The sequence below is a fragment of the Vitis riparia genome, chromosome 18 (assembly GCF_004353265.1).
Source record: "Vitis riparia cultivar Riparia Gloire de Montpellier isolate 1030 chromosome 18, EGFV_Vit.rip_1.0, whole genome shotgun sequence".
NCBI classification, from domain to species: domain Eukaryota; kingdom Viridiplantae; phylum Streptophyta; class Magnoliopsida; order Vitales; family Vitaceae; genus Vitis; species Vitis riparia.
In genome coordinates, this window is record NC_048448.1 from 29,127,886 (window position 1) to 29,154,647 (window position 26,762).

At 32.5% G+C, this 26,762-nt stretch overlaps 2 protein-coding genes across 3 annotated transcripts; one reads left to right on the forward strand and one right to left on the reverse strand.

Annotated features, from left to right (window-relative positions):
- Nucleotides 1-1,908: 1,908 nt before the first annotated feature.
- On the reverse strand, nucleotides 1,909-8,050 carry LOC117907879 (disease resistance protein RPV1-like). 2 transcript variants are annotated; one of them, XR_004650075.1, is made up of 8 exons: nucleotides 7,530-8,050; nucleotides 5,270-6,323; nucleotides 4,879-5,175; nucleotides 4,686-4,788; nucleotides 3,848-4,605; nucleotides 2,756-3,473; nucleotides 2,391-2,492; nucleotides 1,909-2,194 (listed from the first exon to the last, which is right to left on the reverse strand). XR_004650075.1 is itself a non-coding variant. In XM_034821552.1 (8 exons), exons 1-8 carry the CDS (start codon nucleotides 7,730-7,732, stop codon nucleotides 2,191-2,193), a joined length of 3,033 nt encoding a protein of 1,010 aa, XP_034677443.1. In that variant the 5' UTR covers nucleotides 7,733-8,050; the 3' UTR covers nucleotides 1,909-2,190. The 2 variants fall into 2 exon arrangements, 1 of the variants encoding a protein (XP_034677443.1); XM_034821552.1 differs by having other exon boundaries at nucleotides 2,391-2,462; nucleotides 2,932-3,473.
- Nucleotides 8,051-11,727: 3,677 nt separating this feature from the next.
- On the forward strand, nucleotides 11,728-22,688 carry LOC117905654 (disease resistance protein RPV1-like). Its single transcript, XM_034818539.1, has 10 exons — nucleotides 11,728-12,298; nucleotides 15,189-16,254; nucleotides 16,357-16,668; nucleotides 16,761-17,094; nucleotides 17,251-17,423; nucleotides 17,509-17,651; nucleotides 17,756-17,996; nucleotides 18,460-18,567; nucleotides 22,171-22,276; nucleotides 22,333-22,688. The coding sequence occupies exons 1-10, from the start codon at nucleotides 11,808-11,810 to the stop codon at nucleotides 22,686-22,688; spliced, it is 3,330 nt and encodes a 1,109-aa protein (XP_034674430.1). The 5' UTR covers nucleotides 11,728-11,807.
- The last annotated feature ends 4,074 nt before the right edge of the window (nucleotides 22,689-26,762 follow it).

Below are 26,762 nucleotides of genomic sequence, written 5' to 3' on the forward strand. Positions count from 1 at the left end.
TGCCGTTTGATTTTATAAACCCAACGACAACCAATAGACTTTTTTCCAGGAGGAAGAGAAGTGAGGAACCAAGTGTGGTTGGCGTCTAAAGTGACCAATTCAAATTGCTTTACTTTTTGCCAATGGGGATGAAAGACTGCTTCTGTATAAGAGGTAGGCTCAATATCTTGACGGACAGTAGCAATAAAGGAGCGATATTGTGGTGAGTAACAATAATAAGAGATAAAATGGCAAAGGGAATATCGTATACCTTTTTCTAGACTTGATGACAAAGGCGAAAAATGGTTGGGAGACAATTTTCATTTTATTTTATTTTTCTTAATTTTTTATCTTTTATATTTTATATACAATACATTAGCACTAATTATATTATTATAATTAATATAAATATAACTTGAATTTATAATTTTTTTGCAAAATCAAAATAGAAATATTAATTTTTAAAACAACCCACCCAAACAGATTTTTTGCTTTTTATTTTTTAATACTATTTTCAAAAACAACTTTCAAACAATTTTCCTTTTAGAAAATATTAAAAAATTGTTTTTTTCTCTTTAACTTAGAAAACGTTGTGAAACCACCTAAGTTCTTAGGAATTCTTGTCGAGTTATTACTATTTTTTTTTTCAAAATTTATCTTAGGTTTCTAAAAACTTTTTTCAAAAATTTTAAAATGAAAATTTTTACTTCCTTAAATTTTAAAAATTTTAAAAGTTGTTTTTAATTGCAGAAGGCATATATATATATATATATATATATATATATATATATATATATATATATATATATATATAAAAGAATTTCTATATTTTATCTACAACTTTCTATTTTTAAAATTAAAAAATAGAAAATATATCTTAACATAAACACAAGATTTGATTTTTGTTTAGAATTTATTAATGCAGTTAATCAATAGATTTGAGATTGAAGTTAATAAAAGGTGTTTTCAATAACATAATAATTAATAAAATGACAAAGAATTTTTTTTTAAGTCATTAAGTACTAAACAAACTAAGGTTATGTTGGTTAATATTAACGGATTGTTTTTAGTTGAATAGAAAAAATCAGGATTGTTTTTAGTTGAATAGAAAAAATCAGAATAAGTAAAATATTTTAACTTTTTATATTCAATTAAAAAACAAATATTACTTAAGTGACTCTTCAAAAAGGTCAAGTGAACTAGAATGAATCAAATGTTAATCTGCTCAATTGGAGGGTGTTAGGCACTCCATCAAACAAAGAAAAAATTCATTGGTCTTTACTAGGTAAGTTGAAATAATTTTCACATTTTATTACTTAATTGATGATTATTAATATGAAAAATAAAATAACGTAAAAATCAATTTATACAACAAAATTATAGTTTTCTTTCACATCAATTTCACTAAAATAAATTTATGCAATAAAATCGATATATAGATAGACTTCTAATATTTTTCAACATCAATTTCACTAAGATTAATTTATGGATTAAAATCCTATTTTCTTTAATGTTGAATTCATTCTAATTTCATTAATATCAGTTTTATAAGTTCAAATTGTGTTTTGTTAATACCAGGCTACCAGCTTTGTAATAATAAAACCATCTAATAGTCCAACACATATAGGCCCATGGTTAGGCCCAAGCCTATAAATTACTCGCTGATGAATGCCAAGTTTAAGGGGGATACTTTTGCTCCTCCATTTCCGACATGGAATCAAGTGACTTCATTTTATCTTATTTCCGGCAAACTACTACCATGGGTGGGCCATCTTTGCAATTTCCTTTGTATTTGCTTTTTCCCCTTTTCTTTTTTCTCTCAAATTTCTAAAATCCAGATGAAGCATAAAATTACTAAATAGGATAAAGCTTATCTTTTGGATATGATTGCATGGTGCTATGCATTGTAAAAGTCAAGTTCTCACTGACTGCTCATTCAAACCTCAATCATACATACATTTCATAGCTGAAAACATAAATTCTAGTTTCTAGCATTTGCAAGTCATACTTTTTCATCCACACAGAATGAATTATTCCCAAATTGCAGTGTGTTTTTGTCAAGGATCGAGATTAATGCCTACCAGTCTGCAATTAGATGATCAGTACAAGTAGACCATCCCATGTCTCTTTAGCAACTGTTTCTCTTTCAAGGACTCACATTCAGACATCAACTCATCCCACTGCTTGTCTTTTGGAACCGCTTCCAACCATTCAGCTACACCATAAGATACAAGGTTTCAATTCCATGTCTATATATATTATATAGTCCATAATCACCTATGAAGAAATTATTATTCATGTTTGTGAAACTTAAATTAACATATAAAGTTAAAATGTAAGATAAATGAAGGAATATAAGAAATAAATCATGAGGATCAAGTACTCTGGAGCAGAAATGAAATTCTACGTACCTGACATGGGAAACCAACTTAAGCCTCAATTGATCAGTTGAGTGTTGTGCCTGAAACGCGTGGGATGTCCTAGCTTGGTTGATCAATTCCAAGACCCGCATGCTAGACAATGTAAACTTGTTCAAAACAAGACTTCAATGCCTCAAAAATAATAATGGGCAAATACTCTGGAACAAGTCCTAAAGTGGTTTACAAATTAACATAACTGGTCTGGATCTTTTAGGCCAATATTTATTTTTTTTGGTTTTTGGGGTGAGCATTTTTTTACATCCTAAAAAATTTATTCAGCAAAAATATAATCTGAATTTAAGCTCCTTTAATCTGTTTGCGGTGGAAACTTATACCACAAAGGAAAAATAACTTACCAATAATGTTATCATGGCTTGAAAGGTCCAAAACCAGAAAGACAGAGAAAGACTATCAAGGAGGAGGAGCGCTGGAGATGCCATTGTGATTCCTACCAATTTGGCCTTGGATCTAAGCATGGAATCCGTGGATCATCTCAAACTTTTAGGGGCTTTTCTGATCATTACTGCTGTTCTCAAGATCAACATGTACAAGACCAATCCCACACTTTTTCACCTTCACTGGTTTACCATTAACATGGCCACGAAATGAAGCCTTTAAATGGCTTGATTTATAGGAGCGATATTTGTGCTTAATAGCAACATTAGAATAATACGTTACCCACGCTGAATCTAATACACCATCATTATGGTCGCATTGGCAGGATGATCCACAGGAGAGATGATCCAAAAACCCAATTTCATCATCAAGGAAAGTCAATTCACATCCTAAATGATAAGGTTGCGTGATATTCACCATGGCATTCTCAGACGTACTACTCTTTGGTTCATCCATTGATTTATCCAGAGGTTCACCCTGTTGTGGAATATAAACACAGCATAAAGCCAATCCCAAGAAGTCCTTGTCGTACCACTTAAGAGGAAGCTCTACTGTTACTTCACTGCCAATACCCTTGTGTGATATCCAATCTGGAATTTCTATACCAGAGATAACAGTACTAAATCCCTGGCTGACACCATTTGCTGGAAGAGACAAAAGCCTTCTGTATTTCATCTCCTGCACGGAAGGTACCATGTTAAACATTGAGCATGACTGCATAAAATTTCGAGTTTTGGGCCCCAATAGCCCATCATGGGAAAAAAATTAAGTTTAACCACTTTGTCAAATTTAGGTTCAAAGTAACCCTTTTATTACACATAGGAGCAATATCATTATATTTTTTATTTTTTTTCTTAAATTATAAGTTGAAACCTCGATTACCAACTAAAGCTTAAGTTAAAAAATGAAGCCTCGAAGGATGATGTGACACTCACCTAGAAAGAGACTGCATTGAATATAAGTTTTAAAAATGGCCTAAAAGTTATATTTTTGTGTTAAAACAGGCTATTTGGACCCAAAATTCTAAAAATGCTGTGCTATGAAAACTATACCTGAATTTCTTGTAAAAAAGCAGATTTGAAGCAATTTAACTGCCTCTGCCATTGCAACACTGGTTTGAAGGAATTTAACAGCCTCTGCCATTGCCACACTGACTTTTTCATGCCTGTGCAATCATGGGCATCTAGGACTCTGAGACTTGATGGAAGCTTTGGAATTTCTAGAAGACTCTTGCAGTGCCTCAACCCAAGCTCTCTTAGCTCAGAAAGTTGACTTATGGCATCAGTTACTCTAAGAAAACGGTTTCCACTTAGATCTAATACTCTCAATGAGTATAGGCAGCAAATATCATCGGGAATTTCTTCTTCTGTTAAATTGCAGTAACTTAGGTTTAATTCTTCCAATGAGTATAAGCTGCCAATGTCACCACTGATTGCTCGTTGCATTAGGTTGGTGCCATGCACATCCAATACTTTTAAGGAGCACAAACCAGCCAAAGAGGAATCCGATTGAGGGCTAATCAATTCTGAACTTGATGCATAAAGCTTCTCTAGACATTCCAGGCTTCCCAGGTTGTCGGGCAGTTTTGAACACCCGATTACATTGAGAGTCTTAAGACATTTCAAGTTAGAAAGGCTCTCTGGAAGGCTTTCAAGATTCGTGCAGAATGCCAAGTTCAAATATTCCAATGAGTATTGATTCCACGGGATCTCTGCAAGTTCCTGGAGTTTTGAACAGCGAGAGAGATCAAGATTTACAAGAGAATCCAAGTCCCAGATGCTGCTTGGAATGTTCTCAAGGTTTGTGCACCCTATAAAATTTAAAAAATAAAACAGCTAGTTAGGAACTATAATAATTATAAATGGATGAACCTTAAGCAAATTGTACCACCTTCAAGAATTAGACTCTGCAGATTCGGTGTATCTGAGAAGTCTGGGATTTGAATGAGCTGCTGAGAGTGACTGAGATTGATAACCTTTAACTTCTCAAGAGGCTGGAACAAAGAGTACTTGGTTTTGGTAAATAAACTTCCCTGACCTTTAAATTTATAAATTAAAAAAAGAAAACTAAATAATAATCATACCTTCCTCCCTTCCCAAAGTCCTCTTAGTTCACTATTCTGCAGATTGAGTTCAATAAGCTTCTCTCCATGAAAATTTGATGGCAAAGATTCCAAAGGATATCCATCCCAATGAAGATATCTTAACTCATAAGACGGAAATTCAAAGTCCGTAGAAACATGCACCATAGAACCACATTTATGATCCCGACAAACTTTGAGTAATCTAAGTTTGTTCATCATTTTGAAAGCTTTAGTGGTAAACGCTATTCGTTCTGCTGCAGACATTTTTAGAACTATCCCTTCAATCGCATCAATCCCCTGAAAATCAAGATTCATAAATAAGTGAAATGCAAAAAACGTAAAACCAAAATAAAACTATAGGCATTCATAACTTCAAGCACTTGGATCTTACTTCATTTTGCCTCAATATGCGACGGACATCCTCTGATCTCCACAATCTGCTCTGTTTTCCTGGCTCTTGAGGACATGCTTGATGAACAACTCCTTGACCCATTTGTTGCAATAAAGGGTGCATCATTATCTTATTATTTGAAAAAGTTAGGAGAGACTTATTATAGAGATCTGTTATTGCTTTCTCAGCCCCATCTAATATTCTTGAGACAAATTCTCTTTCTTCCCCTTTAAAAAAACATGCAATATCAAGAAATATATCTTTTGTTTTATAATCTAGTCTATCATAACTGATTTGAAGCACATCTTGAATTTCTTTCACGGATTGGTGTTTTAGTTTATACAATATACTTTCCCATTCATATATTGACTTACCAAAAAGAAAACCACCTAAAACTTTAAGAGCCAATGGAAGGCCCTCACTATAATTTACTATATTTTGGGAAAGTTCTCTGTATGCTGGTTCAGGAAATCTTGCTTGGAAGGCATAAAGACTAAAGAGATGTATAGATTCTTCTAAATCTAATCCTTGAACCTCATATATAGCATCCACTCCATGCTCAAGTAGTAAATGTTTATCTCTAGTCGTTATAATAATTCTACTTCCCCCACCAAGCCAATCTCGATTTGGAACTAAGTCCTTTAATTGACTCAAACAATCCACATCATCAACAACGATAAGAATTTTTTTTTTTTGCAATTCCTCCTTTATCTTATTGAGCCCTTCATCAACATTCAGTCCTTCATAGGACAGTCCTGTAATGTCAGATAGAAGCTCCTTTTGTACTCTAGGCATGGATTGCTTGCAAACACTTGGAAGAAAGCTAGCACCATCGAATTGGTATGAGATTGAGTTATAAAAAACTCGTGCAATTGCGGTTTTACCAATTCCACCTAATCCCCATACTCCAAGCATGCGAACATCATAAGATCCAATGCCTATCAATGACTTCAATTCTTCCAAACGTCCATCAATTCCAATTAAGTTATGACCTGGAAGTTTCAATTCGCGATTGACGAAATCAATGATTTTCTCAATAATAGTTGACTCATTCCTGTTAATAATAAAGTAAAACAATGTTAATTATAAAATGCAGCAAAGATATAATGGGGTAAAATTAGTTACAAAAGATTATTATTGTGAAGTTAATATGGTGATGTCGTGCTGTGTCAAGGGCAATGAACTCCATAGAGAAAACTTGTCTACAAAATGGCAAGTTACTTCCCAAATGTAGTATTCTTGTTATCCGTAGAACTCCATAAAGATAATAGGTCTAATTTTAAAATATATTAAATATTAAAATTATGATTTATTTTAATTTAAACATATTTAATGATATTAAATAAATAATGATATATGTATAATTATTTTAATATTTATATTTTTATATTTAATAAATATATAAATTATATAAAATAAGGACCTATTAAAAAATTACGTTTTATATTTTTAGTAATAAATTAAATCAAACTAGAAAAATAAAATAATTAAAATTAATTTATTTAATATTTAAAAAATGAAAAAAATGAAAAAATGGGTAAAATATTCATAAATATCAATGAAATATTAAAACATGAAAGAAAAAAATTGATGAAATATTAATAAAATGTTTAAAAATATGGATTTGTATGAAGGATATACCCGCACATCCAGATATTTTAAAAATGTCACCCTTCCGGCCTTCACCATCAATGTCAATATTTCTCAATATTTTAATTTTTTTTTTATAGTTGTCAGTTCTGTAAATGCGCTCTTTTATTCTTTTAATGTTCGTCATTTTTATAAGTAAAAAGCTATATTACGTATCGAACACGGGATCCCTGTGTCCTGGTGCAGCCCTATTTAATATTTCTATTAAGGTAATAAATTATAATATTTAGAAATATATTCCATTACTATGTTTCAAATTAAAATAAGAAAAATTAATAATAATTAATTTACAGATGTTTAAAATATATATATATATATATATATATATATATATATATATATATATATATATATATATATATAAACAGTATTTAACATTCAAACATATATAAAAATAAACAACTTAATCCCTTAATACCTAATCATATTCAAACATTCAAACAGTATTTAACATGGTCATCAAACTCCTTCCAAAACAAAATTAGAAGCTACTATAAGTTGTTGATTTAACACTGATCCAAATTATTAACTTGTTAATTCATGATTTAAGACAACTAAATCCTTATAACTTAATTAAATCAAAAGCACAAATTAAGGAAGTTGAAGTTACACATCCTCCGGCACATGGAAACTAGATATATAGGCTGCTTTAGTCAAGGCATCCCTCCACCTTTGCACCTTCTTCTCATCTACATCTCTTTTATGAATGCAAAATGCCTCTCCGAAGCTCCCTCTTTGCACATGCACATCAGGACGGTCCACGTGGTAGAAGACCAGCAAGACTATTTGTCCCATTTCTTTCCTGCACTCCATGATCTTCGCGAACTCATCCAAACACCACTTGGAATGCGCATAGTTTTTTGAGAACACAACTATGGAAATTTTTTATTCTTCAATAGTTTTCAAAATTCCTGATTTGATCTCCTCTCCTTTCTCAAGTTCATCGTCTCTGAAAGTTTTAGTCGTCGACCGAAGCAAATTTTCGTATAACTGATCCGTAAAATTGTAGCCGCTGTCTTCACCTCTAAAACTCAAGAACACATCGAAGTTATATTTACGGATTGGGGTAGAAGAAGAAGAAGAGGGTGTTTGGGTAGAGGAAGCCATTGTTGGAGAGTTTTTGGATGAAAGCTTAAAGAGAGTTGAGGAGTAACTTGTGGTGAGTCTATTCTTGATATGCCCTACAGCACCTTTGGGTCCTTATATGATATTAATTTATTTGGTTTTGGTTTTGGTTGGACCGTAAAAGCAAACATCGATTCTCCCAATACATGCAAGCATTGATTCTTTTTCATTTTTGGGGTCCCATGTACAAGCATGTGATTTGACAGACAACTGTCAAAGAGTAACGAGTGGAGAGGTAGGTGGCTTTTAAAACGATTAAAAAGGAAGGACCCACCCATTTTTTGGGGTGCCAATGCATTAGCATGTGACTTGTCAGACAAATGTCAAAGAGTAACGAGTGGAGAGGTAGGTGGCTTTTAAAACGATTAAAAAGGAAGGACCCACCCATTTTTTGGGGTGCCAATGCATTAGCATGTGACTTGTCGGACAAATGTCAAAGAGTAATGAGTGGAGAGGTAGGTTGCTTTTAAAACAATTAAAAAGGAAGGACCCACCCACATCCACGGATGAAATTTCGCCGCTATATACGGTGATATATCGATATCAGGTTAAGAAATATTGTTTAGGCGGAAGAAATATTGTTTAGCTGGATTTCGGGATGAAAAAATTAGATTTTATCGTCTAAATATCGATTATATTTCGGATATTGGAGGTAACTGAAACAATTTTGACCACCAATTATCAATGGAGAGAAATTAAAAAAAAAAAATCAGAAAAATCCTTAAAATATCAGGTTTGGCTGATAAATCTCCAAAATATCTGCGCATGTAGCGATGCTTTTTTGCCAATTTTTTCAATTCATATCGATAAATGGACAAGACTATCACAAGACTCCACAAGCCATTTTTCAAAATATCTGCAGGCTTGGAAATCAAATGCAATTTTTTCAAATTGTTTGGATGAAATTCTCCAACACGGGCCTTACATTTTCATGATTTTTTATTCATTTTTACAAAAATTCAGAGTCTCTCACATATTTTTATTTTATCTAATTAAAATTTTTTTAAATATAAAAAAAAAAAAAAAATCTCTTTCTTTCCTGGTTTTTTCTCAATCTTTGCTTGGAGCTTTGTAACTTGGTTTAAGGTTGTAACAAGAATTTAGAGGTAAGGAAGGAGAAGTGTCCATCAATTCAAAGTGGGTCAGTGAGTTTCCATGAATTTTAGTGCAACTTGTAAGTGTGGGTGCAGTTGACAGGGAACCTACCTTATCAAATGGCAGCATAGAGGTTAATAATGCTCTCAACCCAGTTTTCTTTGCAATTAAGGGCACAAAGTCCTCCAAATCCTTGGATATATTCTTTTCAAGATTGTCCTTCACCTTCTTGACCCTTTCATACCAACAAATGGTTAATTTCTTTGAAAAAAAATGAAGCAAATTGGATGTGATTGTGAGTAAATGAGGGGACCCTCTTAGAATAAATGAAAGCCACACAAAGTCAGAGAAGGTTCGTCATCAACATGGATAAAAAGGAGCATGGACAAGGATGGGTGATAGACAAGGTTTTGGAGATGGATGAAGATCTCTCAAGTCGAGAATCTTTTATTTATCAACAACACAAAAGACAAACTATCACCGACTCTGTCTCCTCTCCTTCATTTTTATCATGACAATCTCACTCACCCACATGCACCCAAAAATACTTGCACAAAAAAAAAAAAAAAAGGCAAGTTCGTTCCGTCCTGAGTCCCATGCCTTTCCTTTCTCAAACTATAAAAGCCAAATATCATTTGTTGGTAAAGATATATATTTTCTTTTGGCATTCCACGTGGCATCTTTGTAACCAAATGTTAAAGTTCATAAAATAAGCATATGATACACATGCCAAATTGCATGAAAAACTATTTTTTTTTTACTCACATATGCCTCATATAGTAAAAAGAATAAATAAAAAAGAAAAACATTTCTATATATATATAGAAGTAGTTTTAAAATCATAGGTACTATAAATAATGAATATGCCTTGTCCTATGAATGGAAAATCGGTAAGAAGAGCAAAATTGGTTGGTCATGGATAAGTGATTGTAGACCCACCTTCAAATTTTGTTGGGTGGAGGGAAAGAGGAGTTGATTTCCACGATATCTTCCAACCTCATAAAATATCATCGAGAAAAATAAGAAATAGAAGTGATGTTTGTTTTTTCTTAATAAAAAAAATTAAAATATTTGATATTTTTAATTAAATTAAAAGTAATTTATTAATACAAACTGATATAAGTAAAGTGAACTTATTATTAAAAGAACTGATTTAGTTATATTGGTTAATATCAATATATTACCTTTAACTGAATAAAAAAAGTAAAATACTTTCAATTTTTTTATTCAATAAAAAAAACAAACCAAGAATGACTTTTTATGATGTCCTTAAAACAATCTTAACTTTTTGAAAAATAAAAACACAGTGCTTTCATCATATGACCAAAATTTTGTTAATTCTAAAAGAAATACAAGTATAAATAATTATTTATTAGAATATAATAATATCCTTGTTAAATGGATCATCTAAATTACGATAATATTGAATATCATAAAAGATTTGATCTATCATTTTAAAGATATTAATCAATTTTTATGAGACATTTTATATATTGGAGAATTGAATTTTAAAAATATTGACCTCATTTTATCATTTTAAAGGGAAAAATTGAAGATTCTACACAACTGTCAAAATAAGGCAATCTCTTTCATCATTCTCCAACAATAGCTGGCTTGTGGAGTCTTGTGATAGTTTGCCTTGACACATGCGCAGATATTTTCAATTGAAAAAATATCATTGACAGAGCATCCATTTCATCTTTAAATCACTTCAGTAAACTTCAGTAAACTTCAGCTTTAAATCACTGATAGAGAGTCCATTTCATCCTTTCTGGCATTTGCCATTTTCTCAGTTGTCGCTGTCTTCAGCTTTAAATAACATGACACGTAATTCCTTTCATCCTTTATTATATTCATATATATATATATATATATATATATATATATATATATATATATATATATATATATATATTTATATATATATCTATGAAGGTTGAATGTTTGAAATAATAATTAACACATGATGATTTTTTAAATATGTTATTTTTCTTTTTGATTCATATTTAATCTCAAAACAAATAATGCCCTTTATGTTAATATTGATGTAAGGATATTTGATAAAATTAAAAATTAAGTAGTGAAAAATTTTAGCATTTAATATTAAGAGCGTGTTGAATTAATCAAAATGTAAAATATTTGATATTATTTAAGTTTTAAGTATAAAGTGTAATTTAACTATTTGATAATAAAAACATTGAAAGATTAAGTGGTTTAAACAAATGAGACCCGCCATTTTTTTTTCACTCTTTACAGGTTTTTTTATTTTTATTTTTGTAATGCATGTTTAAAAAATTGTAAAAAAATATAAAATATAGTCAAAGAAAATTTTATGTGATAGATTTTACAGCAGGTGTATCTTTATTTTATTTATTTATTTATTTTTGTGTATTTTCATTATTACCTTTTTAGTTTTTCTGGTAGAAAACACGAGTCATAGTTGAGTTGCCAATTTACCAAACCCATGGATTCAACTATTTTTAAAATAAATGATAATATAATGAAAAAAATATCAAAATATAAGGGGAAAAGGACATATGATCACAATAAGCGTGTGTATCATGGTGCAAGGTATTCCTCTCCACAAGTCTTGTTTACTAGTTCTTCAGTTGACAAGTTGTGCTTAATCTCTAAGTTTTGCACAATCAGCCTAAAACTGTCATTCCGCATGGATCACATACCTTCTTCTCCTCTCAATTCTTCTTCTACTGAATGGCGTTATGATGTTTTCTTGAGTTTTAGAGGAGAAGATACCCGCACAGGATTTACAGACCATCTCTACGCGGCTTTAGATGCACAAAAAATCCGTACCTTTAGAGACAGTGAAGAACTTCGACGTGGAGAAGAGATTGCAGGAGAACTTCTGAAAGCTATCCATGAATCAAGAATTTTCATCATTATTTTCTCAGAAGACTATGCTAACTCCAGGTGGTGTTTAAAAGAACTCGCGGAGATCAGTAAGTGCAGAGCAAAGGGACGAAAAGTTTTTCCAGTTTTCTACCATGTAGATCCAAGCGAAGTGCGAAATCAGTCTGGAAATTATGGAAAATCATTCGCAGATTATGAAAACGATGCGAACCAAGACGGTGAGCGAATACAAGTATGGAGGACTGCCTTGAAGGAAGCAGGCCGTATAAGTGGATATCATATAGATAAACAGTAACTATACCTTCTCTTCATCTCCCTCTGCATATTTTCTCACTAGCTGACTTGATTTTATCTATTATTACTCTAAAAAAACTTGGGCCATTTGAGTATAAGTTTTTTTCCGCATGATTTCGTGGAAGCCCATTTCTCTATCCATTTGATCTCTTCATTTTAATTATGAGCAATATTGTATAAATGGTTGTGCCCTGGACATAGATTTAAGGGGAACATATTGGGCGTTTTAATATTTAATATTGAAGATAAAAAGGCATAAAAAGTGCACATACTTGTAGTGATGCTCTTAATGGGTATCTACCCTGATTGTAGTTAGTGGAGTTGAATCAGTGCTAGAGAATGCAGGGTTTTAAAAATTTTGCGTTACAGGCTCTTATAGCTCAAAATTTGCCTCAGAATTTTTTATCTCAAAAAATTGTTTACAGTATCGTCCAAACCCAGTTGTAATAAACTTGAAATCTTTGAAAATATCCAACACATTCAATTCTTCTATCAAGAGTTTGAAGAGGTTGCACGCCTCTGATGAGCTCCACTACTGGCTTTAAACAATTCCAGGAGAGTGCATCACATCTCATATTAGTTCTGGATGTGGACAAGGACATGGTTATGAGGCAGTAGTTATAGCAATCATTCTTTAAATTTTCAAAATCAGAATTATAACAAAGTCCCCTCTACAAGCTTCCTAAGAATACAGTCAAGAAATAAGTCAATCTTTACCAACCCTCCGTGAAAGTAAAAGGAAAAAAATACAAAATGAAAAAATAAAAATTAACTTAATCAATAGTGATGGATTAGACCTTAGTCATAATGGCATTACCTCTATTATTCTAATAGGAAACATATATTAGAAAATTCCTTAATTTTCTTCTACTTTGTACCACACAACATTTAGATCTAAGAATCACATATTTGTTGAATTAGAAGTTCCTTGACCCAAAAGACTTATGCTTGGTATAAGCAATATTATTCCTTTTTCTAGACTGTTCGTGTTGAAGAGCCCTTGAATCATAGGCAGATGCTTTTTAATAACCTAAGAACACTGAATTTATTCAATGGAAATGATAAAGATAACAAAATTGTATATCTAAGGCTAAAAAACTTACCTTTAATCTAGATGTTCCCAGATCAAAATTAGAATGAAGAAGTTACTCATTACTACCGTCATTCTTTAGCTCTGAACATTTGTGTAGGATGACTATAGAACCTTCTTGAGGGAGAGGGGGATTGAGGCTCTCTAGAAGGCAATGGTCCACAATATTGAAACTTTAAACCTCCAAGGGGGTTTCTATAGCTCTTCTTATGCTCTTAAGTAAGTTGAGCCATCTTGTATGAAGAATCTCACAACCATTTATATGTACATGTATGATATATATAAAGAATATTGGATAAGGAAATTATGAGCACGACCAAATCAAAATTGTGTATTGCCATTGATATATTTGGCAATAGTGTGTGATTTACATGGAAATCTAGTGGTGGTAGAAGCTTATAAATAGAGACTTCATCTCCTCATTCTAATTATCCTAGAGTTGAGAGAAAAAAGAGTGGTGCAACTTTTTGAGTGAAAAAGTGAGGTTCTCTTCAGAGTTAGAGAATTATTATTCTTTTGGTTGTAATCGAGTTTTGGGTTTGTGAGGAGTGAGTGCTCATAAACACTTGTAATTATTTTTCTCCTTATAGTGAAGATATGCAGCAGCTCTGTGGACATAGTCTGTTTTGGGTAAATCATGTAAATTTGTGTGTTGTTTTTGTCTACTTCATTTAGTTATTATTTCCACATTATTTTTATGACTATTAATCTAGTGTTTGGGAAGATTAATTTCCTAACAAATTGCATGTCCACTGAGATTAACACTAGGAATTTTGTTGCCTATATTCATGCACAAAATGGTTTAGCGCAATCCCTTGGATCCTTAATGATAACTTGGGATTTATTAAGTTTGAATTTTCCATCATAAGATAGCTTGAACCTATGCTTGGTAATGTTTGATGAGACAATTTTCTGTTGGAAAATCAAATTTGAAAGATAGGATAGAATTTCATGGGATGCATCCAAATGATTTCATTTTAAATTTTATGACAAAATCAAATTGAATTAGAAGTTCAAAGGATTATTGATTTGGAAAAAATTGAAAATTATCATATGCAACAATTGACATATGAACATTAATACTAAAGGAATGATGTAAACCATTTATTTCACGACAATAAAAAAGGTCTAAGAGTCAATGACCACTCTATAATGATGATAGTAACACTCAGTCATATGTCGGTCCACCAGAAAATGGGACATGACTAAAGGACTTTGAGATTTACCTGGTGATTTGAGAAAAACATCTCCTGGTACATTGGAAATTAGTTGATGAAACTATAACAAGAGAAAATAGCATTGAAAAAGAATTAAACCTACGGGAAGTGTTAATGGACATACTCTCTTTATAGTTTTGTTGGATTTGATGATAGAAATGCAAGGTTGAAATTCTTGGAAAATAATATAGTAGCTTGTTACATTGAATTAGAAGTTATCTATACAAATGATTAGGTAACTTCATTATAATTAAACATTAACATCCAACACTTTCAGCTTGCAGTTCTATGTTGCTAAGCATGTATCAAAAGCAAAGAGATCTTATGTATATTTTCATTTCATTCAGTACTTCATTTTCATTTATCCACGTTATAATGAAATTCAATATATTTAAATATTCTCATTTAGTTGCTGACATCCCTCTAACATGTGATTCAATATTTTATCCGGCCGTAATTCTATTTTTATGAACTAGACCTATCTATCACAGACGAATCTCTACTTCATGATTATTTATTTATCTTTTATAGCTCCTTCTCACTTGTCTCAATTTAATTTGTTATACTTTTATATATGCAGGCCCGAGGCAGATGTTGTTAAGAACATTACTAGAGATATAATATGTGAGATAATAGGTAAAGGCTGTGTTGATGATGGCCTAGTTAATAAAGAATCCCGTTTGAAAGACTTAAAAAAGTTGATTAGTGAATCAAGAGATGTTCTCATGATTGGGATCCATGGACTCGGTGGAACAGGGAAGACAGCTGTTGCCCGAGCTTTGTACAATGAAATTTCTTATCAATTTGAGGGTTCTAGTTTTCTCGCAAATATCGGAGAGGAATCCAAAAAGGATGGCCTATATTGCTTACAAGAACGACTTTTTTGTGATATCTTATTGGGAGAAAGTCGAAAAATAATGTTTCATAGAAGAAACAATTTGATTGAGCACAAATTTCGTACTAAAAGAGTTCTTATTGTTCTTGATGATGTAAATAATGAGGAACAATTGAAATTATTAGCCGGAAATCATGATTGGTTTGGTGAAGGAAGTAGAATCATTATAACGTCTAGAGATAAATGTTTGTTAGAACGACATAAAGTGGATGAGTATTATCAGCCTGAGAAATTAGATGATCGTGAAGCTCTAGCACTCTTGTGTCACCATGCCCTTACCGAAGAACAATCTTCACATTGTTTTTTTCGCCTTTTAAATGAAGTAATGTCTTATTGTGGTCATCGTCCTTTAGCTCTTAAAGTTGCGGGTTCTTTTCTACGTGGCAAGGGATTGAGGCAGAGGGAAGCTCAGTTAGGAAAGTTGGCTATAAAACCTGACGTTTTTAGAGTGAGTTATAAAGAACTAAGTGATGAAGAAAAGGATATATTCCTTGATGTTGCATGCTTCTTTCAAGGGGAGTATAAAGATTTTGTTACAAAAATACTAGAGAAACATGATTTCTCTGCTGAACATGGACTGCAAGTTCTAAGCAATAGGTGCCTCTTAACAATTTCGGAAGGAAAGTTATGGATGGATAATTCAATACAAAAAATGGCCTGGGAAATTGCTAGCAAACAGGCACTGATACCAGGCAAACCTTGCCGCTTGTGGGATCATAAGCAAATCCTACGCGTACTGAAGAGAAACGAGGTACCTTCCATATACACTCTTAAATGTCTATAGCTTAAGAAAAAAATACTGACACATATACACATGAAATTTGCTTTACTTATTTGTGGCTCTTTCTTGTAGGGGATACATGCAATTGAAGGCATATCCTTAGAGTTATCCAAATCAAAAGACAAAAAATTTTCTGGTGAAGCCTTTTCCGAAATGGATGCACTCAGAGTGCTAAAGGTCTTCTTGGGTTCTGGATGTGTTAATGACAAAGAGACTTATAAAGTGCATTTTTCTACAGACTTTACGTTTCCTTCATATGATAAGTTAAGGTATCTCCATGGGCATGGATACCAATTAGATTCTTTTCCTTCAAACTTTGAGGCAGAGGAGCTTCTTGAACTCAACATGCCATATAGCAGCCTAAAACAAATTAAAGGGGATGAGGTATGATTATATATATATAAATGCTTGCTTTTAAGATGAGCGTTGATGTAAACAGAAGCTAATTTCCTCAATTAAAATGTTTTCTTTCACAGATTCATTTTCCAAGTTTAATTGCCCTCGATCTTAGTCACTCTCAACAATTGGAAACCATCTCAAACTTCTCAAGGATGCCAAATTTGGAGAGACTGGTTCTTGAAGGTTGTAGAAGTTTGGTTAAGGTTGACCCATCTATTGGAAATCTGAAAAAGCTTTCTTTGATGAATTTGAAAGACTGCAAAAGGCTTAAGAGTCTTCCAAAGAGAATTTGTGAATTCGAATTTCTTGAATCTCTTATTCTCGCGGGTTGTTCGAGACTTGAGAAATTGCTAGGTGACTGGGAGGAACGGCAAAGTTCAGTAAACCTGAAGGCAAGTCGAACTTATAGAAGTGAGTATAAGATACTGTTATTTTGTTTGGTTTTCGCACACTATTAGGTCTAAGCAAATGCCATCTATGTGATAGGGCAGTCCCCAGTCATCTTTTGATGCTTACTGTCATTGCAAAAGTTAAATCTAACTGGAAATGACTTTATTATCATACCAGGATTCATTTTACCTCGGAAGCTAAGAATTCTTCACTTGGGGCATTGCAAGAGTTTTCAAGAAATTCTAAAGCTTCGTTCAAGTATCCAAGAAGTGGATGCATACAACTGCATTTCTATGGGAACTTTCTCGTGGAACACCAGATTAGGAGCATCCATTTTACAGAGGATCAAGGTTTCTCTCTCCCAAGTTAAACTTTGTTATTTTCAAGGCAGAACTTTGCTCTCTCTTGCATGATAAACTTTAATTTTGATGGCAGATTAATCCGGAATCTGCATTTTCTATCGTTCTTCCTGGGAATACAATTCCAGACTGTTGGGTCACCCATAAGGTGACAGGATCTTCAGTGACTATGGAGCTGCAAAATTCTGATTGGTACAACGATGACTTTTGGGATTTTCCGTGTGCCTTGTTTTTGCACCACAGGCTGAAAGGCCTCAGCTAAATCCTGAAATATTATGTGACTTGAATAATTTCACATTTTTCCACTATTGTGGCGAGGACAGTGTAGCTGAATTTCCAAAGTCATACCGACCACAAGCTCGAGCTCGAGCTTGGCATACCGAGCTTGACAGTGTAGATCAAGAATGCGGCAACACCAGTACAGATCACGTGTGGTTGGCATACCGACCACAAGCTCGAGCTGATAGATGTCATCCTAAAGAAAGGAATCGTCTTAAGGCTTCATTTGAAGTCTTTAACTGTGTGGTGAAAGAGTGTGCTATTCGCCTTATATACAAGAAACAAGTAGTGTTTGGGCAAGAAGCCCAGTGAAAATGGAATTTATGGTTCATACTCCCTTGACAACTCCATTATTCATGATATTTCTTCCAGCTTCCAAACCTTTTGGATTGTTTGATTTGAATGTTCCAAAATATCCATATAAACTTCTTTCTAAGAAAGTCTGTGTTATCTGTGGAGATCACCTTAATTTGTTCTCTCCACCAATTTATAAAGATTGATTCATCTAAAATCGAGCAATCATCACTGACCTGAGGATTTAGGTCATTATCTCCACTGCTGGTACCAGTTAATGCCTGTCTGAAAGCCACCCTTTTTACTAATCAGGGGTGCTGCCTCCCTCACTGCCATAGCCAGAATCGACAAATTAGCACTGGACCTTCTCCACCACCTGTAGCCGGCCAGCTTTCCCCTTAATTTTCAAGACCAATTGATGGTCACATAAAGGGAGCTATGTTCCTATTTGCAGATATCTTCCCTGCACTCCTTGGCGAGGAAAAAAGTGTGGGATTGTGGGCGAGGCAGTGTAAGGGCTTATGGCTTTGGCGTGGAGGGGATCTTCGGTGGTCAATTTTGGGTGAGAGTGTATTGTGGGCTGTTCTGATGATGAGCTTTATCTTTTGATGTGTTTAATGTCTTAAAGATAAGGGCTTATTTCGTTGTTTCTATGTGAATACTAATATTTTTGGATAGTTTGTAAGTTTTCCTTATTGATGCTATTAGGTGTTCAGTTACATTTTGTCTTAGTTAGGTGGTAATTCTATTCTAACGAAGAGAGAAATATTTGGCTTTTTTGTTAAAAAAATTTATTTGGCTTAAACAAGATGAACCGATTATGAGAATTTCTTATACTTGAATTGGGATGGAGATGTGAATAGGTTTTCATAAACAGAATAGGTTTGAGATGGAGCCGCTTCGTTCTAAAGTCCCATTGCCATATGTACTAATCCAATCTAATTGTTGTAATAGGTTTGTTCGCAACACTTGATCCTTTATGTTGTGCTAGACTTAGGGGAATAACTTGTTGTACCATTGTCTTAGCCTGTCATGTTTTTTTGTTGTGCAATCCCGTCACGATGGTTCGTTGTAGAGGCCTATCGTGCCAACTCATTGTGAAGGCCTATTCAAACATAAAAAATACCTTTTCCAACAACTATAAAATGGACGGTAAAAAATTAAATCACTCACTATATTATTTATTTCATATTAAGTGTTGAATTGCCCTACCCAACAACCATATATACAATGACTAGTTTGTGTAGGAATGATTACATAAATCATCATTTAGATGTATGCAAAAACTATCATACATATCTTTAGACCCATATAAAGAAAGCATAATACATATTAAAACTTATATCTAGAAATTTAGAAGCAATATCCATGATTTGAATGTTCCAAGATCAATTCCAATCAATGAAGAGATGACACAGATCTCGAAGACCAATAAATCTTCCACCCGATGACTCTCTTTCTTAGATCTTGGCATGGGAGAAAGTGGAATCCTCTCTAAATAGGATGGAGGCTAGATGTTTTTCTCTCTAGAAACTGAATAGCCAAAGGTATGAAGCCCTAACCTTTAAAAGAATTTATATAAGCTTCTTTGTAGGTTTAAGTAACTTGAACCATGTTCGGCTTAGATCATTAATCTAACCCACTAAGTCCTAATTAAGAAGCTTTATTGGGCTCTGATTAATTGTTTAGCCTAATTTAGAAAGACCACTCATGAACTCTTATATAACCTTATGTATTTAATAAAATGCTTTTATATACAGATGAATAAAAAACCCATATACCCCAGAGACCCTCTATTTTGTCCTCTTGGCACATTCCATTCAGAATTGCCTTCCTACATCATTTGATATCTTATTGTGAACTTATGGTCATTTTCTGAGCTGTTTTTGAGCTCTCATTGGTGGTCCACTATGAATATTTTGATCACTAATTTTTTTTGAATTTTCTATGAGAGACATTTTGGAAGGATTAGGTGGATCCCAACTTTGATTTTAGTGACCTTTGATTCTTAGTTTAGGATTTCGTTTTTGATTGATTTATAGTATATTTAGGTTTGTTTAGAATTTTAAAACCTTAATTTCATGATAAGTTATATTTAGAATTTTAATTAATAAAAAATTGGTCTCATTTTCATTAAAAAAAATATGAAATTTGACAAAGAATTCATAATGAAATAATATGAGTTTAATTATAACTATTAAATCTATGTTTTAAAATATAAAGTAAAATAAATTATTTCTTTAAATAATAAACATACCACAATAATTTTTTTCTTTTAATAATTACTGACCAAAAAAAATAAAGTAATATTAAAATTTGAATTTATTATGACTATCAAGGTCTTGTTTTAAAATATAAACTAAAAATAAGTTGTTGTTGTTGTTGTTGTTTTTTTTTTTTTTTTAATAATAATAAACAAAACTAAAATAATATTCATTTTTAGTATATCATGAACCTTAAAATAAAAATAGAAATTTGAGTCCATAATGGCTAGGAAAATTCACACTTTAAAATATTAAAATAAATTATTTGTAACAAGCACAATACTTGTATATTTTCATAAATTATTCTATACTTAACATTTAGGTAATTTTAATCTATAAAAGCCCATCTTTTGTGTTATAAAAAATAATTATTTCTTTTTGTGTTATAAAATAAATTATTTCTTTAAATAATAAACATACCACAATAATTTTTTTCTTTTAATAATTACTGACCAAAAAAAAAAAAGTAATATTAAAATTCGAATTTATTATGACTATCAAGGTCATGTTTTAAAATATAAACTAAAAATAAGTTGTTGTTGTTGTTGTTGTTGTTTTTTTTTTTTTTTTTTAATAATAATAAACAAAACTAAAATAATATTCATTTTTAGTATATCATGAACCTTAAAATAAAAATAGAAATTTGAGTCCATAATGGCTAGGAAAATTCACACTTTAAAATATTAAAATAAATTATTTGTAACAAGCACAATACTTGTATATTTTCATAAATTATTCTATACTTAACATTTAGGTAATTTTAATCTATAAAAGCCCATCTTTTGTGTTATAAAAAATACATCTATACCTTAACTAATCCATGCACCACTCACCTCTAATTTCCCCCCACACCCAACAACCACCCACCCACACCCCCCCCTCTAACACACCTGCTACAGCCCCATCAATGTCGTCCCATCTCTCTGCTATAGTCCAGCTTTGGCTGCCCAAGACCACATCAATACAGCCTCCATCAACTGCCCATCCCTACACCAATTCAGCATGCCTCAGCCGTCCTTGGCAACCCCTCATATCAAACCATAACCCTAGCCATCGAAGCTACACTGCATGGAGCCACCCACCAATTCGTCCACTCTTTCTTCCATTTCCCATGCCCACCTGACCATATGAATCCATATTATCCATCTTCATCTTCCTTTATTTTCTCTCTCAACCTCTCTCTCCCAACTTCACATGGCAGCAACAAAAGTTCTTATTCCCATCAACCCGTTTCTCTTTCCATCGTTGCCACTCTCTCTTACGTGGGGGTTCCCCTCCACGTGTCCCTTTCAAGTTCAAGATCCCTAGGCAGTCTAGGACAAGTATGTAACCCGTCTGGGATTATTCCGTCTAGGCTAAAAGAAGTTCCGTCTGACATTAGAAGTGAGAGGGTTCCATTCTTCCACAAGGTCAGACGGAATCAACAACCTGTATTCTCAGATAGGAAGATATGTCCAGTCAAGTCTTTAAGACTTCTAACAAGCGTGTGATCAATCACGCCTGACATATGAGCGGTGGACGAGACTCCATTTACACTTACAAGTCAATGTCAATTAATTGTTACATTACACGATCCTAGATATTGGCAGGCTAAATGGACGACCAACTGCACTGTTCGAGATTTTGGCACGTGAGCATATGGCACTTGCCAGCCGCCCTAATTTGTGATGATTGCCCAGTCACCCTAAGGACAATCATCATTACTAGAAAGGTTAGAGTGCATAGTCAGCACTACAATGCCGTGCCATCAACTCTATATAAACCCCTCCAAAAAGCACGAATAAGGTACACGCGCATACATATGTCAATTCTCTCTTACAAAATAGTTAGAGCTACTCTTGTCTGACTTAAGCTTCGGAGGGGCGTGCCTAGACAACCCGTCAGGACATCCCTTTGTGCAGGGGAGAAGTCTGTTTGGTTCCAGTGCAGCTGGACGGACTATTCAAGAAGCATGGAGTAGGGAAGAAGTTTGTCTGACTTCAGCGAAGCTAGACAAACTTGACTCTAGTTGGCTTGTACCCAACATCTTACCCGAGCTTTGCACCTCCATTAACCATTTCTAGGATTCAGCTACAACTGGTGGACGTTTAGGCCATGCCAGAAGCGAAATACAGAAGAAGGAGAAGAGCAGCCAAGCCAAGCAAAAGTTCTCCTCCCCACGTACCATGACGGAGCTGTTTTCGGGTTCGGAGCTGCTGTTTCAGTCCCGAGCGCCTCTCTCTACAATGCAGACTATAGCCAGCGCACCATCCTCTTTGACCTTTCTCGCGAAGTGATCGATGACGCCATTGGTGAAAGCTCCAACCTCATCAGCAGTTTTCTTCAGACGAGATTGAGCTGCGTTTGCGGGAAGTTTGGTTCAAAACTTGCATTCTCGGCCTTGAAAGCTCCATTTCGGGTTCTGCAACTCTCAATGTAGTTGGAAAGGTGAAGCATTCAGGTGCTAGTATTCTTCCCCGACGTGTTGATGTAGTATACCTAGTTGATCTCGCAGGCCATGCATGGCCATGCATGCTGTATTCACTGTAACTATTTCATTTCATTTTATTTTAATATATATTTTTGTATTATTATTATTATTTTCGAGCTCTTTGAGCATCATGTATTTTAAATTTTGAGACGGTAAGAAAGTTGGGCAAATATGTTTGGGCTAAGGCCCTGTTTGGCCGGAAATATATGGAGCGGTTTGAGAGTCATGCTAGGTGCACTGGACTCAAGAGGAGGTGAGGTCACGTGAGAGGGTTTTCTAGAGGTTTCCAGAGGGGTATAAAAGCAAGGGAACCGCCTTTGTTAGGGATCTTTTGCTGCCATTTTTCATCTCAGCAGATAGAGAGTTTGAGAGGGGAGAGAGAGAGTTTTGAGAGCACGAGAGAGAAATTTTAGTTCGTGAAGAAGTCACAGTCGAGGATTCTCATGTTCGAGTTCAGAGAGACCAGACTTCGCCGCTTGAATCTCATTTAGGTTTTAAATTGTTTGTTTCATCCTCTTTTTATGGAAGAAATTGATTGATGAATTTCGTTCGAGTTCATACATCTACATATATCAGATTATTGCAACTTTTTTTTGGTTAAATCCATATTTGTACATTTTAATTTACACTTATCTAAATATTTTTGAAGAATTAATCACCTATTAAAGAAATCGTTCTGTTGTATATTGATTTTGATGACTCAGAAACCCTAAATTGTGTTTTTTTAGAATCCCTGTTGATTTATGTTGAATAAGTTGTTTTAGAATTTGGAGTTTTCTTTTGATTTTCTTAGTTGAGATGAGATGATTGTTGTTTTCCAAAGACCCAGATTGTAGTTTCTTGTTGAATTTCTTATTAATGTGTTCAGATATATTCATTTTTGGATTTTAGGTTCTGTTTCTCTTTTATATATTCATGCTTAGGTGATTCAAATTGAAAATAAAAGCTGTCTTCATTGTTCTGTATTGATCTAGATGTCTTCAATATGATTTGGAAATTTATATTCTGCTAATTTGAAAATGATTAGAAATCTGAATGCTATTGACATGAGTTAATTTAATCCACTAAGAAAATTAAGATTGTTTTGTTGGATTATATTGGTTTAATATGAATAGAAGTCTAGATTCTGTTAATGTAAATTAATTTAGTTTAATCCTGAAATTAGGTTTGATTCTGTTAATTTATGTTAATTCGATAGAATTAGAGACCTTGGTTTTTCACCTTTGTTAATGTGATTTGAATTAAATTGATTAGAAATTTGAATTTGTTCCTATTGATTTGGTGTTAATTAAACTCAAATAAAAATCTAAAATCTGTCACTATTAGCTTTAGATTAATTTAATTGCACTACAAATTCAGATTTGTTTCCATTGCTTGACATTGATTATACTGAATTGGGAAATCCAAAATCTATGTAATCTATATTAGTTTGAATTAGTTGGAATTAATTAAAGGCTTAGGCTTATTTTTGTTGATGGATGGTTTAAATTAGAGATTCAAATTTTGCTCCTATTATGTCAAATCAATCTAGTCACATTAGAAATTAGGATTTAATTACCCTATTGTTTGGTATTGATCAAATTCAATTTAAAAATCTAGGTTATCACTACTGATTTTGGACTAATTTAATTCAATGGGAAATTCAGAAATTGTCCTTATTATTATGGTTTGATTTGATTAAATTGAAACTTTAGTCATGCCCCGGTTCCCTAAACTGATTTATTCAAATTACAATTGAGACTGTACCTTTGTTGATCTTAATGAATTTAATTAAATTTGGATTTAGATAGCATCATTATCAATCAGAATAACATTAATTGAATAGAAAATTCCGATCATACTCCTATCATTTAGGAATTGATTTAAATGAAGTGAAATCTAGCTTGCGATTCTATTGATTTGAATGGATTCGATTAAATTAAGAATTAAGTATATTGTATTCAATTTGATATGGATTTGATTAAATTAAAGATTTTGGTTCAAATCAATCCTAACACACATTAATTAGTATTGACTTTGAAAACCTTACCGTTTAGTAGAAATAATAAAGCTATATTTATCCAGCTGTTTCAAGTGAATGTTGTAATAATTTAGGTTTTTCTTGGCTTGCATTGGATTTGTATAATGAGAAGCTGGAAATATGAGTAATAACAGTCTAAATTCTATTGATTTGATTTTGGGTATGGTTTGATTGAGGATATAGCAGTTGTTTCGATTTTCAATTTCTTTTTAATTTTTAGTTAATTGGGAAATACTTGTTCATATATTAATTAATTATTTTATGCTTAGACAACTATAGACCTAAATTAGTGGAATACTAAGTTTGGATTAAGATGGTGTTTGTTTTTTGGCTGAATAGAAAAAATTAAAATATTTAGTTTTTTTTTTTATTCAGTTAAAAGTAACTTATTGATATCAACTAACATAACTAAATTAAACTTATTGATAATAAGTTTACTTTAATTATGTTAATTGGTATCAAAATGTTATTTTTAACTGAATAGAAAAAGCTAAATATTTTGATTTTTTGTATTCAACCAAAAAACAAACACCGCCTAAATTTGCTTTAATTTTATGTTTGGTTGTCGATAAAGTGTGAAATTGAAATTAGGGATATATTATTTTATTTAAATTTCCAAAAGTTACAGATTGTGATAAATGTTAAATTGTTCTTAGGTAAATTGTATGAATTTGGATGAATGATTTAATGAGAATTCTACAATCCGATAAATGATTAAATGTCATGTTTGGAATCTTATTCATAATGTATGTTTTTTTTTTCTTTTTGATTATATTTTGAGATATTAGTAACATTTAAACTCTATTTTTAAATGTGTGTTTGGTTATCATCCTATTCATTTATAATTTCATGTAATGGATTTTGGTGACAATTGAGATAGACTTTAAACAGATACAAAAATAGTACAATAAATGGAAAACAGTAATTTAAAAAATGAGAACAGTTTTTAGAAGAGGTTGAAGAAGGTTGTGATATGCAGATTTTATGGTTTTAGAAAGAAAAGGAAATAATTAACACTAGCAGTTTTAATTAATTGATTACATGAAACCGTAAGCTAATATTTTAATGTAATTGATTGCAAGTGATTGATTTAGATAACCAGTATATTACCATCTTACATAGACATAGGAAAAAGTAAAATATCAGTGTATAGCTTTTGATCATAATAATCTAAACTTATTGAATTGGCTTTAAAATCTAATTGTGAAAACATAGGCTCTTTTTTTGAAAGCCCTTGAAAAAATATTTTACTTACACACATACATATTACTTGTTTAATTTTTTTAAAGGCATGAGATACATGTTAAATTTTATTTGGTCAAAATGCACATAATTTATATCGAGTTTGCAAAAATCAATGTTACCTTCTATTCAAGAAATTAGTTATTACCATGCATATGTTTACAACTAATGCCATTAAATACCTTATTAAGATATAATAAATTGTTGAAATTTTTGGACATTTATATTTAATGGGTATGATAACACGTATAACAATGAGATATTTTGTGTAGTTTTGTTTTGAGACTCTACCCCACTTATGTAGCAAGGGGGAGACCTTAAGATGGAATTGTGGGTTTTGATACCAAGCTAAGGGGTAGAGCTCGAGACAGCAAAATATGCTTTGTTGTGTCCTTAGTAGGATGACCTGGAAATGGGCTTTTTGGTGTTGTGATCTAGGGTAGTGAGACCTTGAAGACAGTGTAGATGTGGGGATTCATGGGTAGTAGGCTTTTGTATAGTCGATTGATTCACCATAGATATACTGAAACCTATGATTGCATGTTTTACATCGTTCTTTAAAAGTTATTATGATTATTCTATGCTAGTTTCTAATTACCAAACTTATTATAGATATTGTTTTAGAATTGTCTTTAAATGTAGATAAATCATCCTAACACTTGTATAGCGTGACTATTCACTAGACGTTGTGTTTTCCCTATAGATTTAATGTTTTTCAGGTAAAGAATTTTGTATTCCTATTGAGAAGATAGAATCAGTTT

Coding starts and splice junctions, on each gene's coding strand:
- LOC117907879 (XM_034821552.1), bottom strand. CDS start 7,732: ATGGAGTGCAGGAAAGAAATGGGACAAATAGTCTTGCTGGTCTTCTAC. Junction 5,176..5,269: donor GCATATTGAGGCAAAATGAA/GTAAGATCCAAG, acceptor CTTGATTTTCAG/GGGATTGATGCGATTGAAGG. Junction 4,789..4,878: donor GACTTTGGGAAGGGAGGAAG/GTATGATTATTA, acceptor TCTTTGTTCCAG/CCTCTTGAGAAGTTAAAGGT.
- LOC117905654 (XM_034818539.1), top strand. CDS start 11,808: ATGGATCACATACCTTCTTCTCCTCTCAATTCTTCTTCTACTGAATGG. Junction 17,997..18,459: donor GCCTTATATACAAGAAACAA/GTAGTGTTTGGG, acceptor TCCTATTTGCAG/ATATCTTCCCTGCACTCCTT. Junction 18,568..22,170: donor TCTTCGGTGGTCAATTTTGG/GTGAGAGTGTAT, acceptor CCCTTTGTGCAG/GGGAGAAGTCTGTTTGGTTC.